The sequence below is a fragment of the Limulus polyphemus genome, unplaced genomic scaffold (assembly GCF_000517525.1).
Source record: "Limulus polyphemus unplaced genomic scaffold, Limulus_polyphemus-2.1.2 Scaffold2220, whole genome shotgun sequence".
NCBI classification, from domain to species: Eukaryota; Metazoa; Arthropoda; class Merostomata; order Xiphosura; family Limulidae; genus Limulus; species Limulus polyphemus.
In genome coordinates, this window is record NW_013667830.1 from 28,346 (window position 1) to 45,809 (window position 17,464).

General features: G+C 30.8%; 1 protein-coding gene across 3 annotated transcripts in view; it reads left to right on the forward strand.

Annotated features, from left to right (window-relative positions):
- The first annotated feature begins 3,007 nt into the window (after positions 1-3,007).
- The window catches only part of LOC106466320 (protein transport protein Sec23A-like), a 33,656-nt gene continuing 19,199 nt past the window's right edge, over positions 3,008-17,464 (forward strand). For 2 of the 3 annotated variants that reach the window (XM_013926591.2, XM_013926593.2), the window contains exons 1-10: positions 3,037-3,205; positions 9,489-9,723; positions 11,499-11,556; positions 11,843-11,929; positions 13,573-13,650; positions 13,956-14,114; positions 14,435-14,526; positions 15,432-15,576; positions 15,796-15,954; positions 16,890-17,005. In XM_013926591.2, coding sequence (XP_013782045.1) covers positions 9,494-9,723; positions 11,499-11,556; positions 11,843-11,929; positions 13,573-13,650; positions 13,956-14,114; positions 14,435-14,526; positions 15,432-15,576; positions 15,796-15,954; positions 16,890-17,005 — 1,124 coding nt within the window. In that variant the 5' untranslated portion in view covers positions 3,037-3,205; positions 9,489-9,493. Of the gene's footprint in view, positions 3,206-9,488; positions 9,724-11,498; positions 11,557-11,842; positions 11,930-13,572; positions 13,651-13,955; positions 14,115-14,434; positions 14,527-15,431; positions 15,577-15,795; positions 15,955-16,889; positions 17,006-17,464 lie in introns of all 3 variants that reach the window. The other variant, XM_013926592.2, reaches the window with a different exon arrangement.

Below are 17,464 nucleotides of genomic sequence, written 5' to 3' on the forward strand. Positions count from 1 at the left end.
CACATCACCCACAGTCTGATGGGATGGTAGAAAAGTACAACTGGACGCTGGGACAGGAATTAGCAAAGTTTTGTAATAGCCGCCAAGATGACTGGGATGTCTTACTCCCTCTACTGTTGATGGCCTATAGGACAGCAGAGCATGAAACCACTGAATACACTCCAGCAAAGTTGATGTTTGGTCGGGAACTTCGGTTGCCAGTGGATCTGTTAACAGGACACCCACCTTATGAAGAGTTGCCTGAAAATGTGTCAGAATCCGTGAAATTGTTATCGGAAAGGATGAATAACATTCACCATCAAGTGTGTTCAAACTTGAAAACGTCTGCTGATTCGATGAAGTTATCTTATGATAAGAGATCTACTGAAGTCAGTTTTGTACCAAGAGACAAGGTGTGGTTGTATAATCCGAGGAAGACCAAAGGGAAGTCTCCTAAGTTGTCATCTCCATGGGAAGGCCCATATGACATTGTGGGTCGTCTCTCAGACGTGATATTCCGGAGAAAATGTGGGCGGCGAGGTAAGCCAAAGGTGATGCATGCCAACAGGCTTTGCGTTATCACAGTCCAAGACATTTCAGTTGGAATGAAGTGAACAACGAAACAAAAGACGCCGCTGAAGACTTGTCACCTGGAAAGGCCACTATCGAAGAAGAAACTCTACTCGGTTTTGAGAAGGGAAACAGTAAAGCCCTTCATGAAGTTACTATCACTGAGGTGACCATTACCGATGATAGGACAATTCCTGATGGAGCAGATAAACCTCACGTGAAGCAGAAGCCAGTACGGAAGAAGATACGTCCCGTAAAATTAAGAGACTTTGTTAAATTTTAATTTTTGTGTTTGTAGTATTTGCAAATTCTGTACATTTAATTAAGTTATTGTTAATTATCTATTGGTTTAATTTAAATGGCTATTGTTCGGGACGAAAAATACTAAGGAAGGGGCAGTGTTACAACAGCGGAAATCACGTGACGCTAGCAACACGTCATGATATTCTCGAAGGTTCTTGAATGCTCGAGTGTTTACTAGATGTGCGGTATTCTTGTATATAAGACCGCCATGAAGTGACGGTAACAATGGAATTGAATTGCAGACAGAGATAGAGACGGACAATTGAGTCAAGCGCGTGAATCGTTCGTTGTGAATTATAGCGTGACTGTGAAAATTAAGTGTATTGCAAAGTTGTATTTAGAAAGAATAAAGTAGTTTTATTTAAGAAAGGACTCGTATCGCTAAAGTTTCTTCGGAAAGAATTTTTACGAAAAATTAACAAACGAACACAGGGGCGTAACAGCAGGTTATGAACAGAATGGGCAGTAAAACATTGGTTAGAGTTATATCTATTCAGTAGGATCTATCAATCATACAGTGTTTTTGCTTCAGCTAGAGCACAGCCAATCAGTGTTTTGTTTTTAGTTACATGATCGATCAGCCACAAAGTTGTACAAGTAAGTTTATTTTTACATTAACGTAGTAAACTTGAGTAAGGAAGCACATTATGTTACTATAATAATAGGTAGGCAAACAACGATTTATAAGCACAAGGAAAAGTTTTATTGATGGTGAAACATACTATTTGTTTCGATAGAATATTGGTCTGTCTTCTTCAGATATGATCAGTACTAAGCAATATGATGTTTATATATCGTTACAAAGACAAAAGACAGAAATTAAATGTCACGGAAATGGTGTCAGCGGGTGACAGGATATAGGAAGAGGTCAAGTCTGGTCAAGTGTATGAACGGTGAATAGACCTTGCCAAACACACTGATGTTGCTAGGGCCATCATGACGGTTTAGTGCTTTGATGTTTTCTATAATTTCTAAACAGTCTTTTTTTTTTTTAGTTTTGAGTTGGTGCAGGAGAATAATTTTATTCCAGGGTATTTTGTGACCTGTTTCATACTGATGATACGTTAAGATAGATATCTGGAATTCACCTCTACCGCATGAAAATACATAACAAATTTGTTTCATTCCCTTTTGTGTCAGAAATTGCTAACGAAATTATTAGTCTTTTAATAATTTGAACATTGATTTAAAAACTGTTTTCAAACCTTCTCATAAAATTGGCGTCTTACTACCTAACCCGAAAGAATCCACATTTAAAAAAACAAAAATAGGACATATACAATATTTCATGTGAATGTGGAAAGAAATAGTTAGGACAAACGTCGCGTCCCTTAGAAATAAGACGCAAAGAACACCAAAGTCAGTTGTTGATAGGCGAAAGGTTAGAGTTAACAAAATATTTTTCAATGTTTTGAAAATTGATGCAAGGCCTATCTATGAGAGCTGAAACTTCTACATAGTGCTATGTTCCTTAAGTAGTTCAATTCGATAAGTAAGTCTTTTTTTGTGTGTGCAAAGTTGTATAGCACAATTTATGTAGGTGAAGTTGGATGATATTTTCTGTGATCGATGGTGATTAGATCTTATGTGTGGTAGTATGATGACGGTACGGAGTTTCCTGTATATACTGGTGGTAACTTTATTATTTTTCCCTTTTTACATTCACATCTAAAAAGGGAAGATAACTGTTGGATTCTATTTCATATGTAAAAATTATGACACTTGGTCTTAATGTGTTTAAGCATTCAATGAAATTGAGTAGCGTTTCTTTCCCATGGTGCTATATACTGAAAATATTCAAGACCACCTAGAAACCTTAAATCTAGTTAAGATACGTAGTTAATTCATTTTCATTTGAATATAATGCAGTATCACTTGAAGCTTCATTATTACAGTTCACGGAAAGTAAATTCCGGAAATATAGTCAATACACCTTTTAATGAATCAAGATTAAAGACACTGCATCATAATCCGATATAATTATCTTGCATAAAAAATAACAATTAAAATAGTATATTGAGCTGATGTGTATTAAAATAGGAATTTATAAATCAAGTAGTTAAACGCAGTATAGTTTTTATAATTTATTCTTATATAGCTATTTCATTTATTCTATAACACTCTTGTAGATGTCGCAACTTAACAATACCAGCTGACGTGGCAAAGTTCTTAGGAAGTTAGGAGTGACGTGTGCGTTTGAAAGTCAGGCTAGAACTGTTTTGTAGTTCTAGAGTTTGCCCATCTGAGGTAGTTAGAACGTGAGGGTCCAAGGCTTAAAATAAGCCTAATTTTATTTATTAACCTATAGTTATATTATATTATTAGACAATTTAACTATTCTAACAATTGTTAGGTAAGTCATATTTCATATCGTGTTGTTTTTCATATGTATTGAGTACAGTTTAGTAGAATTACGAGAAGTAGAGCTTAGTTATAATTAATTGTATGAACTTTCTCGTACGAATTAATCTTAGAATTTATATTTATAAAAATATAAGTTATAATTTTATATATAAAAATTATTATAATTTATAGGTTAGTAGTACTGGTGGTTAATATTATAATTAACTGTAGTTGAATTTGAAGTTACGATATTGTATAGTACTAGATTTAGAGTACTTCTGTTAATAATATTAATACTAATAGTAAAACTTATTATTATATTATTATTAGTGATCATATTAAATCATTTAATGATAAATAGAATAATTTGTCGCTTGTCCTGATTATTAATGTTCTAGTATTAACATTAAATGTTTATTTAATTATCGATTAAACTTAGAGTTAAATGTTATTGGTGCCATAGTGGTTACTACTAGATAGACATACGTAAATATTTATGTAGTTATTAATGTTGGTGACTACAGTAGTAAGTACAGTGATTCCCCCAAACTCAAATTATAATGAAATTAAAGTACCCGACCATTATTTAAATTCCTATTAAATCATTAGACGGGAACCTCGGCCAAGATACATGTCTAAAACTGTGTGATTAGTACTAATTGATTAATTGTCAGTATCATTAAGTTATTACATTCAACTGATATTTTACTCTCACATGAGATTAATCTTTGTACTTTTAGATTGTTAAGGGTTTTTTAAAGAACTTTTTGAACTACTATTTATTTAAACTGATACTGATAAGACATCTTCAGGTACAACAAGTTGGGATTAAGTTACTTTCAAAATCCTTATCTGTTGCACATCGAAATTTATCCTATAAGTAACATAGTACAAAACCTCTTACAACTACAAGCTGAAATTATTAATAGTATTCTGTAGGTTTCTTCCTACAAATTTTAATGACTACTTTATTAAACTATTGAATTTATGTTTATGAAAGTAAATATTTCTTTATGATGTTGATTATAAATCAGAAAAGTAGTAAGCATAACAGTGACTAGTAAGATTACTATTAAGGACAGGTTAACATACATGTCAGTCACTTACACTTAATTCTGGGGATCAGCTTGCAATTTTATACAAACATACCTTTATCAAGCCTTAGTTGGTGGTAATTGACACATGGATACTTAGTACATCTTCATTGTCCAAAAGGATAATAAAGATAACAGCATGCACCATTGTTAGAAGTAAAGGGAAATAAGATTGTCATGGGTATAAAATTAGTCATTCTGTTGTTCATAACTATATTCCAGTGTGAAGTAATCCAAAAATTTATTAGGAATCAAACAAATGTCAATTTATTCTACACTGTAATCTTATTATGTGTTTCTTTGTCATTGCACATAATGAAGGTTATATTGTAATTGCAGCCTAATTATACATAATCAGTCTTTTGTTTTCTATTTTCAGTATTTTATATCTAGCTAGAGCTAGTCATAATTAAACAGAGTCCTGTTTGTTTAAATAGATTAATGACTTAACAGTATTGTATATTGTTACTGTTATTAGACCATGGATAGTAGCTTCTGACAACTACAGTTAAATAGTTAAGTTGTTCCCCAATAAATATTTTCTTTGAGCAAATAAAAAATAATGAATATTAATTTGCCTCAACTTTTTTTATTAAAGAATTATTACACTTAGTAACACTGGTTTTGTTTTAAGCTACACTATTGTTTACTCCAGTAAAGTAAACATGAACAATCACCATGGATAGTTATGTAATCAGTGGCCAATGGAACACACCTTCACATATGCAAGTTGAGTACAAGCAGAATTCATGCATACTGCTGCACTCAATTGCACCAACAGTAGTAGTACTTGTTATTGTGATGTATGTGAGTTTAGCTCGTATTTATCTGAAGCTGAACAAGTTTATATTATGACTGTACTACTAAGACTGTCTACTCCCATCTGTAATTTGGAACTGCTGACCAAAGAAGGCAATCGTCCGATAATATCCACCACCAGCCCTTGAGCTACCCTTTACCAACAAATAAGGTTGTTCCATGGTTAGGGTGATTGTCTTGTGAATTGATTATCACAGATTTGATACTTAGTGCCTCCAAACATGTTTGCCCTTTCAGGCATAGGAACATTATAATGTCATCATAAATTCAACTATTTGAAGAGTAACTTAAAAGTTGGTGGTCAGTGTTGCCAGCCTGTCACCTTCCCTCTCGTCAGCAGTTTAGAATTGGGCATGGTAACAGCCTTAGTACTTTGCCATAGCTCAAAACCAAAGTAACAAATATAACACTAACACAACTAAAAGAGGCAAACATATTTGATAACAACATGAATCTAATTAAGAAACAAACATCATAATTATCAGCCATATTGTTGATCTGAAGCTGAACTAACTTGAATTAATTTTTAAAAACCTTATTACAATACTTTGGTTACATATATAGTTGGAATAATAATAAATAGTGATAACTGGAAACGCTTATTTCAATTACCTGATTATTTTTCATGAGTCATAACTCCAGTAGATTAAGTTGAAAAAACTTGAATTAATTGAAAATCATAATGGCAATATTTCAATTATTTGGATAGTTGGAGAACTAGGAAACACTAACTTTGATTTTTGATAATTTTTATATCATTAATAAACTAAATTGTCATTTTAATTTTTCTATAATTTATGTGATACTTTTCTAATTCATGTAATTGATACTCATAAGTGATTAGTTATATAGATTGAATTAATCCCCCCCCCCAGCTGTACAGTGTTATGTGTTTATATTAGTGATATATATTATTACTATTAGTTTGCACAAAAGTCAGGCTGTAAATCAATTTTAACAATTTCTGTCTGATACTTGACCCAGATCCTGTACTCAATCTGCCATATTGATTACAAATTCAAAATTAAAATGTGTTGTTACCCCATCATTATAGAATGTTTTTCTGTGGTAATAGTAAATGAATAAATTTATAAGAAATTACTAAAAAATATATTTGCTAAACTATTTTCCTTGAGTCTTAGCTAAAAACTATTTTGTCTTAAGCACATTGACCAGTATGTCAGACTTATAATTCCAGCTTTTCATCAGGTTTGTTGCAAAATTTGATTTAAGGTGATCTGGAGTATCAATAATTTTTTCATTTATGACTAAGAGTTTATTATGAGACCTAATACAAGCAGCATCAATTCTCTATCTTACAATGTGCAGACTGTAGTGTTTCGTGTGAATGTATAGCTCAGTGTGGACACAAAATTTGATATTGAAATTTATGGCTTCTAATTTTTCACTCTTCTGATTCTGATATATCCTTGACAAATAAAGCTTAACAACTTATTATTATAATAGAAAAATTATGTTGTGACTTTTTTTCAACAATTCAGTTTGTGGTGTACTTACCTTGCAAGTTTAATTAAGTGCATGAAATAGTATTTATGACTATGTAAGCATGTAGGAACAACTTTTTACGGTGTCAGCAGTTATATATGTAGTAATTATATTAGATATTTTAGTGGTCATTACACCCTTAAATATTTAATTCACCTTTTCAGGGTATACCTTTATATATGATATTTAGTTATACAGAGAATTGTGTATGTTATATTTAAACAATTTTGATTGTGCAAATAACTCAGCAAGTCGCATGACAGCCACACTAATATAAAGTCATGGTGGAGCACTGTGTATCAGAACTACATTTTAACATTGTTTGGTGTTCTGTTGCCAGCATGATTCCACCAAAAAATTATCAATTTTAGGAAGGATATGCAATAGCTTTTTCCAATACAAAAATATTCATATACGATGATCATAAAGATGTGTTCAGTTCAGGGACTTAGAATTTCCAAAACAAGTTATATTCCTTATAGTTAATGGCATTGAGAAGCAAAGGAATATGCATCAACTTGGGGAACCAGGACCATCCAAAAAGATACCCCAGCAGTGGTAAGCAAAGTGCTGCATCTTTTAATCTGTGAGAATCCACAAACACAAAGGTCAAAGGGAAAACTATCCACATTCCCCATGGAACACTACACAACATAATCAAAGGGATGTCAGTTTAGAAAAGTAGCACAGTCGCTTTCATGACATGTCTGAAAAAAGGAAGCCTTAGTGTAGAAAACTTTATGAACATCACCTAGCCAAGGGAAAATGGTAGCACATTCAACAATTTGTATCTTGATAACTAGAAAGTCTCATGCCACTTCCTACAAGGCAGTGGGTGAAAACAATTTCTAAAAGTGGTACATGACATGTCACAAACCTATTTGAAGTGATTCATGATTCGTTGCTGGATACTACACCAGGGTTGAAAAAATAATACAAAAGTCAAGGTGAACTTTGCTTGCTATGAGAATGAGGTTTTGGACCCTCTATACTAGAGAAATATCGACTTTGTATGGAAATGAGGCCAACAGGATATGGGTTCATAAAGATAGGGTTTCCAATCATACCTCCCATTCAGCTATGTCATTCCTCAAGTACCTGGAAAATGAAAGGGTATTCATACTATTCGATTCAATGACATACCGACCAAATAGTCACTGGGAAATTGTCATCTTCATAAACTAGATAAATATAATTATTGATGGCTTATTTCTCATTTGATTCTCTTTATCTGCATTTTATTTGTACAATCCCTTGATTCTCACCCTTTTATGACCCCTCAGCAGCTAATTGAACAATTACTAATGAAAATCAACCTTTAAAATAGCCATGGCAAAATTTAAATACCATTGGATAGAGCAAATTATAAAATATTTACATCATTATAGAGTGAATTAAAGTGAAGTAATGTATGGTTTCATGTGAAAATAATAAGATCTGTCTTTCACAGAGAACAAAAAAGTGTAGTGGGGAGTTTAGATGGTTTAGGGACAAACCACATATCTGTTTTATAATTTCTTTAAACATTGTTTTTGTTCCTGAAAATATTTTCATGTTAAATTACATTTGTTTGAACATTTGGCCATTTTTTCTGTAACAAGACACTGGGTAAGTGTTATTAGGTTTAGAGAGTACAGTAGTAATTGTAACATATTTCGGTGCTCAAATCTTTATTTGTTGAATGTTATTCAAACAATTGACATAAGTAAAATATATTTTCTGTAAACTATACTACATTTATTCAATATACATTGATTTTTAGCAAGAATACTGTTGACAAAAATATTACCTAAATTGGCTGGATACTAGTTGGAAAGGTCAAGTCTTAGAGCACTGTTAAATCTTGCCAATTTATATAGTTGTTTTTTGTTTTTTTCTGTACAATTTATAGCTAGATGTGGTGACTACTGCAATTGGCAAATTAGTTTAAAAAGAAATATATTAATAAATTAAGTTTAAATTGACTGGTTATATGAAATGGAACTTTATGATCAACAAAAAGAAATTGAAATTGTAAAAAGTATTTTAATGCTTTTACTAAAAGGTGTCTCACAACAAAATTTTGGAAATTTAACAACATAAAAAAATATTAAAAACTAAACCCTTTGAATTTTTTAAACTTAAAACTATAATTGTTCAGTGAGTTTATAGCAAATTTTGTTCAATTTGGTTAAGTATTTCCACTGTGAGAAGGAAAATCAGTGACTCCTCCTCCTCCAACCCTAAAGGGTTAAAGTTCCTGATATGAATGTTGGGTGTTGGTAGAATTATAGTGTATTTAGGATATCATTAACTCTAAATAAAACATTTCCTAAGTTATTTGTCACGGATAATGCAGGTGGTACAACTTTGTGGACAACTAGAAAATCAAAACAAGCTTAACCCAAGAGCATAACCATTATATGAAGCATGTTAATATATCTATATGATATTTAGCAGTATTCATTCAGCTTACTTTAATTTAAATGATGAGTATTTATTTTCTCAAGCTAGTTATTTTGTAGATTTTTAATCATTTCTTTTAAGTTGAACAGAAATGGCTTCGTTTCGGGATAAATATTCTGTGACTAAGCCCTTGTTTGATCACAGTTGACTGTATCAAAACTAGCCCACTATACAATAAGATTAGTGAGATGATTTAAAATGTTGATAAGTTTTCTTTATTAGAACAGTACCATTATACACTTGAACTGCCAATAAATGAATAAATTAAAGGTACTTTGGCAAGCTGTTTTTGTTTTCAAAATCAAAATGAACTTTCTTCTGCATTACATCAATTACTTGAGGTTTTTTATTTTATTTTCACTTTTAGAATAAACTACTAACTTTGAATATATATATATATTCAACCTCTATTAATTTCTTACTTAACAGGGAGAATGACTGGCTACCAGACGTACCAAGACTTTATCCAACAGAACGAAGATCGAGATGGAATTCGATTTAGTTGGAATGTATGGCCCTCTAGTCGACTTGAAGCTACAAGATTAGTGGTTCCACTCGGTTCACTGTTCACACCACTGAAAGAAAGACCTGACCTTCCCCCAGTACAGTATGATCCTGTGCTTTGTAATCGTCCAACTTGTAGAGCCATCCTAAATCCTTTATGGTAAGACTATCCTAGAAACTATTTTATACATACCACCAATACTTATCTTATATGAACATAATTGAAAGGAATTGACAACAGGTTATATAGCTCATCATTGACCACTTCTTTTCAAATAACAAGTATCAAACCTCAAACCATCTAAATAAATGTAACATTTGCTTTTTGTGTACATGACAAAAAATCTAAGCTATCAGGTTCACCACAATATCTAACAAACTCTTTCTCAAGTTAAAGTTGCTAAGAGAAATTTTACTTAAGACAAGCATAGAACTAGGTTACAAAAACATCTCAAATGTTCAGGTCATCATTACTAACATTATTAATCCAGAAATGAAAAGACTTGTACAGATAGCCTGGCTTAGCCCTTAGTAATTTCAAAAACATAAATGCGTTACTTGAATGGGGTAACAAAATATGCTGTTTTTCATGTGAAGCAGAATCTGTTACAATTAAGAGTATAAATACACCAATCTGAAGTATCAAACCTTTGAGGGAAATTGTGTTTGTTGTCAGTGAATAAAGAGACAAGGAAGCATTATTTAAGTTCATGCATATAACTATTACATTACAGTTATAGTGGTCACTAGTGATTTGAAGGTTTATTGATGTAGTCATTTGTTGTATATGTGCATGCTTTTTAAGAGTTTGTAAGTGTGCCAAGTTGCTGGAAATATACCACCTGAACAAATAGTTGATCATTACATTAGACCATTTTATGTGAAATTAAGTCAGAGTAAATAAAAAAAAATTCCCAAAATTGACTGACTTTCACAGCTGATGATTTTCTGTATTACATTTTCATAAAATGAAAAGATCAATTTTGAGAGGTTATCGTCAGTAGTATAAGTATGTTCTAGTATTGGCTACAAGGGTTGATACTGTGAGCAGACATGGTACATGTTTATGTGATGGTTAGATTGTTTCTTTGACTAATCCTTTATCCATATTAGTTTGATGTTATTGGTTAGTAGATTACCCTTACTATGTATAATACTATACAGTGTAGTTTTGTCTCTAGACTTGCACATTTCCTTAGAAACACCTTATTAGAAATGGCAGTTACTATGAAAAATATTTTTCCGCAGAGATAAAGAGAGCAAATATCCAATATTTCTTTCACATGTGGTTTGTCATCATACCATCATTTAGTTTTGTTTTGTTCATAATAACCAAGGCAATAGTATGATAAGTGAAATAGATAGGTTTATTGTTTTGTGTATGTTTATGGTCAGGTAGAGCTATTCAGTGTTGTTGATATTGTGTTTTACATATACTAAAGACTTTATTATATGATTTAAAAAGATCAGTATTCTGCCTGATGTGGCTTTCAAGCTGTTAGTTGTGTTGTTTTATAAGTAATTAGACATGATGGAATGTGTATTTTTGTATCAAATATGATTTTATGTGTGAACTGGTAACTTTTTGTTGTTGTTGAATTAGTATTGTACTAGTGAATATTCTTGTAATTTTTAGCAGATTTATCCAAAATACTATAGCACTATCCTTTAAAATCATACCAGAGTTTGTAAACATTTGAATTAGTATGGATTTGATAAATATTGGCTATGGACTTTTCTAGCAAGTAGGGAAATATTTACAGTTATTTCAGTGGTGGATTAATTCATAATGGCTCTAACATCTGTGTGGTTCCTTTAAGTACTAAGCAGCATAACTTGTACCTTCTACTTTTACTTATATGTTTAAAATAAAAATGACATAACTTTATCTGAAAAGAAATATATCCTCATTAGTTGTATGTTTTATTCCCATAGCCAGGTTGACTATCGTGCCAAGCTTTGGGTGTGCAACTTTTGTTTTCAAAGAAATCAAGTAAGTTCAAAATATTTTAATTAATCATATGTTCCTATTTTGCAACAGCTTGTTTGTATATACTTAGGAATTTATACAAGTATTTAGAAAGTTTTTGTTTGTTTTTTTCTAAAAGTTATTGATTATTTTATAAGTAGCTACTAAAAACACTGTTAAAACCAATAGTTTATTCAAAGGTGTCAGGATACTATGAATTTTGCAGTTAAGACAATAGTAATATAAAATATTCTTTGAAACCTATATGTTTTAAAGAAACTTAAATACTTTTGTGTACTTTTGTCCATAGTTTCCTCCTCAATATGCAGCTATTTCAGAACACCACCAACCTGCCGAACTTATTCCACAGTTCTCTACAATTGAATACACAATTAGTGTAAGTAGAATATCATGTGTGTATGAATTATTTTTTGTTTTGTTTTTTATCATTTATTAATGAATGTCAATTATCATAACTTCAACAAGACAAAAAGTAAAATCTCATTACATTAACATGGGATTAACTCAAGTCTTTGTTTCACAATATGTTGTAAGAAACAGAGATAATATATAAAACACCTCCAGTATTTATTGTGTTGTATAGAAGTCTAATCTGTGTAGAAAGTAAGGCAGAAAAACAAAATTGTAGATAGCGTATTGAATACTGGAGGTTTTTTATATATTATCTCTCTGTTTTTTATAATATATTGTGAAACAAAGATTTGAGTTAATCCCTGTATTATTGTAAAGAGATTTTACTTTTTGTCTTGCTGAAGTTATGTTAACTGACACTGTGTATATATGTGCAATTATAAAGCTTAATTACAACATCTAATAAAACAAATGTAATTAATTTGTTGGTATCAAGAACTGTTGGTGATTTCAACATTACTTTTTTTTTTCATACAAACCCTAGAATTTTGATATCCAATTTGGAATTATATGCTTCCTCATGTCACACTAAATAACATTGCATGATTAAATTGTTCCTGATGAAACTCTGTTATATTTCAAGTATTTTAACTCTCTCCACACAGACTTGGTCAATTTAACCAACCACATGACCTTTTTGTACTCTTATAAAATCTTTATACATTTGATACTACTAACTTTTGATATTGTGTATATAATAGATAATTTGTATTTAATTATATAATGCACCAAAGAACATAGAATAATAACATGCAAAAAAGCAGACCATTTCCTCTGACAATCACAATTTTTCTGCCTTTCTAACTATGTGATAAGAGTCGTTACAAATTCATCCAAGCTAGTCGTTGTGATTCCCATGGGAACCAAACTTGTATTATAAGTGAAATTGATGCTTATGTATTCAGATCACAATGTGATAGAATACGTAATTTGACAGATGAAAACCTTTGACTTTCTCTTGGTTATAGATAATATATAATTAAACGTAAGAGAGAACTATTACCAAATCCTGAAAGAGAGGATGTGGCAGGAGGGGTTTGATTTTCTATTTGATAGTTCTGTAATCAAACAGAATTGAATGCTATAAAGATTATTGTTTGTCTGAGCAATGATGATTTTATAGTGAGTAATTTATGTTTAATTTTGTAGTTTCTTGGGGGGGTGTAAAATAAAAATGAGAAGATACCTAGAAAAAATATCGCATGTGTCACACTAGGGGAAATTCAGGATTTCTTTAAATATTGCCTTATAAAATTAAGAACTTAAAACTTATTGCTATTAAGATATGGATTATTAGCTTAGATTTTATGCTATACTAATTGGTATAACACAAACAAGAAGTAGTTTAATAAAATTTTGAATGCGAGACACTAAAGCCTTGTGTCATGTGCAGTTAAATAATTTGGCCAAAATGCATAAAAGTGTCAAATGTGTTTTATGTTTTTGGTCTTGTTTAAAATGCTATGAAATGGATGGAATAACTATAAAGTTCATTGATTTTAGTTTTCGTTTCATTACAATCTTTTTTTTTTGGTATAGCTTTTATTATCTGAAGTATAGATCTATTAGAATTTTATTGATGCTAACTTTAAATTTTTTCATTAATAGAGAGCAACTTGTCTCCCACCTATTTTCCTTTTTGTTGTTGACACTTGTGTGGATGATGAAGAGCTGACAGCACTAAAGGTAATTACTGTACCTTTTATTTAAAGATGGTTTTTAAAATAAAAGCTTTTATAGATCTTGTGTATGGCTAATATTTTGAAAATATTGAATAAAAACCATTTCATTTTGCATTCTAGTTTAAATTAAAGAATAGGTGCTTCACATTTTCTTATGCTTATTACTTATGATTTATTTATAGTTTGATGATTTCATAAAAGTAGAATTATTTAAAATTTAAGAACTTGGCATAAAAGGTAGCAGTTAATTTTTAGACCAAGTGTGGTTCATCTGTAATCTTCAGTTGTTTTTTTTTTTATTACTCAAAGGAATCCCTACAGATGTCTCTTTCCCTGTTGCCACCAAATGCTCTTATTGGCTTGATAACTTTTGGCAAGATGGTTCAGGTTCATGAGCTTGGATGTGAAGGAATCTCTAAAAGTTATGTTTTCAGAGGAACAAAGGACCTTACAGCCAAACAAATACAGGTAGAAATACATACATAATACAAGTGTGTGTGTGTGTGTATTAATTAAATTTTTTGTGGTAGATATTAATCTATTTTGGAGAAGAAATGTAAATTTGATGTTTATTAATGTTAAGGTTTGACATTTCCTGTTAGTCACTGGTAAAATGACTTTGAGATCCTGTAAAAGTATTTTCTGTTGTTTTTAAGAAATCTACAATTCCAAATACCTTCTATCCATTTCTGAATCTTACTTAATTCTGATATTAAGAAATTTGTGAAGTACTTAATACTGCAGTTTTATATTTCTTGTGATACAAGAGAATATTTCTTTGTATGTAGGACATGCTTGGGATTGGCAAGTTCCACCAACAACAGCAACCCACAAACCCTCAGCCACCAGCACCAGGCCAGCCAGTTCCAGCTGCTAATAAGTGAGATTTTTTAAAATTTTGCACTTGTAACAGATTTGTAGAAAGTATTTGAATGTTGTTGTTTTCTTATAATTAATTCTGATAGCTAAAGAACAATTAATTAAAAAGATATTTGATATGCTGTTTTTTCTTATTTCATGGACAAAATGTTTTCTCATTCATTTTAGAATGCAAAATAAAAAATACAACTTCAAGATTAGATCTTATAATGTAGACAAGCAGGGTTTTTTTTGTCAGTGGCTTATATGTGATGTCAAACCTGGACATGAGTAGAAAGCACATACTTATGAAACAAAATTTCACTTTAACCACTGCTTACATTACAAAGGAAACGATTTCAAGGAAATCAGAAACAAACACAAATGTTGGAAAATTCATGCTTTAGTTTTATCAATCTTGTATGTTTTTCTGACATTTTACATAGTTATGCCTGAAGTTCCATTTAATATTCCATACAGATAATAAATTAGCATAAACTAAATAATTTTAGTGTCAGAAAGTTTCAGATTTGGATGATTTTAGCCTGTCTGTCTGTATGATGATATATAAAAACTGGTTATAAAATCAGCGTTCTCTTCCATTGATAAGGCGTTTTATAATTTGTTTTTTATTCTTCCAAATGTTAAAAAAATTTCTTTGTATAGCTGTTATTTTATGACAAGACACTCGGATGTTTTTTAGTTTCTGATAGTAGTTGCTTTGTATCTAGTTTTTTGGTTGTTACTGTATATAGTTTTTTTTCTCAAGCTTTGAAAATTACTGTTCCTTTGTAGATATGTTACTACTGATACTAAATTATTGTTACACATAAATGTTCTGTGAAATAGTAATGATTGAGATTCTTCTCTTTTAACCATGAAACTTGCACATGTTTTCTGCTAAATATTTCATGCAAACATTTTTAGGTTTTTGCAACCTGTTCACAAATGTGACATGAGCTTAACAGACTTACTTGGAGAACTCCAGCGTGATCCTTGGCCAGTTTCTCAAGGCAAACGCCCATTGAGGTCAACAGGAGTGGCCATGTCAATTGCTGTTGGACTATTAGAAGTATGCTTTCATGCAGTTTATAGTTCAGTAAAATTAAATGATAATTTAAAGAGGAAAAGTTAAAGGTAATGTAAAACAGTAATATAATGTTTGTTTGAATTAGTATTATTAGAGTTATCAGTTTTGAAACTATTAGTAATTCAGTATTAGTAGAAGAATTAGTATAAATCTAATTTATTCATGGTTTATAGTTGTACATCTTTATTTGTCCTCTTACAGTGTACCTATCCTAATGCTGGAGCTAGGATAATGTTATTTGTAGGTGGAGCTTGTACACAAGGCCCAGGTATGGTTGTCGGTGATGAATTAAAAAATACCATCCGGTCTCATCATGACATTGACAAAGATAATTGTAAACACATGAAAAAAGCCATAAAAGTGGGTAACATTTATTTTTCAAGTCTTTCTAGATTTAAAATTACTATAACCGTTAATACTTTATGATCATAATTATACATTTTAACATTGAAATTATCATCATAATAAAACCTTTAATACCGATGTGAAATTTTTGTTATCAATCCTTATAATAAAGTAATTTTTGTTCATACTTTATGACCACAAGGTTATGTTAGTGATGTTTGTTAAACATCAAATTCCACTAGTTTTTGGCTGCATATGTGAATTTTTGTTCATTTTATGGTTATTAGTTTGGGAGCACGTGTTTGTTTCTATATATTTTGCCATATAAAAACTAAAACATTCTTTATGGTTCCTTTAACACTTGTGCCCAAATTACTCTTAAACTGGGTACATTCCAGGAGCTTGATTAAAGAAACAAGAAATCAAACCTGCATGTGTGAAAATCTTTTACAGTTTCTTTTATTAAGAGAATTAGTGACCAAGTGTTTGTAAGAAAAACTGAAAAATGTATGTGTAGTTCAGCTACAGAATTGATTGGATGTTACAAAGTCAGTAGTTTTTTGTGTGTAAAAACCATTTGCTTAATAAAAAATGATTAGAATCATTGGTAACATATTAAAACAGAGCCACATTCTTGATTGTAATTTTTGCTGTTAGAATTGAAAATTGCTGTTATTTTTTTTAGCATTGATATAAATCCATTAGTAGTTTTAAGTTTGTGCAAGGTGAAACTGGTATTGCCCAAATTCTGGGATAATAATGAAGCAAATAGTACAACTATAAAAAAAAACTAGATCTTTCTGGTTCTGCAAGACATTAAATTCCTAGCCTTAATTTGTTGGTTTTCAACATGCATACTTAGAAATGATATTAATATGTAACTTAATAAATTTAATTTTTTGTATATTTAATCTCATGTTTTCGTGATAATATTTTTAACACTTCTACAGCACTATGATGGGTTAGCAAATCGAGCTGCCAGTAATGGACACATTATTGACATCTACTCTTGTGCACTGGACCAAACAGGTTTACATGAGATGAAGTCTTGCACCCATCTAACTGGGTAAGTAAAAGTTTGAACAGTTTATTTTTTTTAAATGTTAGTTTTTACTTTTACACTTACAATTTTGATATAATTTAAATAAGGATTGATTTACTGCCAGGTTGTCTGTTATATAGATTTACATTCTAGACACTGTCCAGATTAACTGAACAAGGTACTAATGTTACATATTCAAACTAAAGTTTCTGAATCTTGTCAATTAATTGTGTATATAATGAGTAAATTACATAAAATGTACCACAGAATTGAGTGATTTATAACTTTTATGTGATTATTTTCTTCAAAAAAACATGCAATAGCTAAAGAAAGAAAGAAAAAAAACTAAACCAGTTAGTTCATATGAATACAATTTGATAATTTTGTTAAAACCAGCCTCTTCTGCTTTTAATCTTTAACCCGATGACTACCGGCTACTAACTTTCTTAGTAGCCAATGCAAGTCTTGCTGTAAGTCATTCCA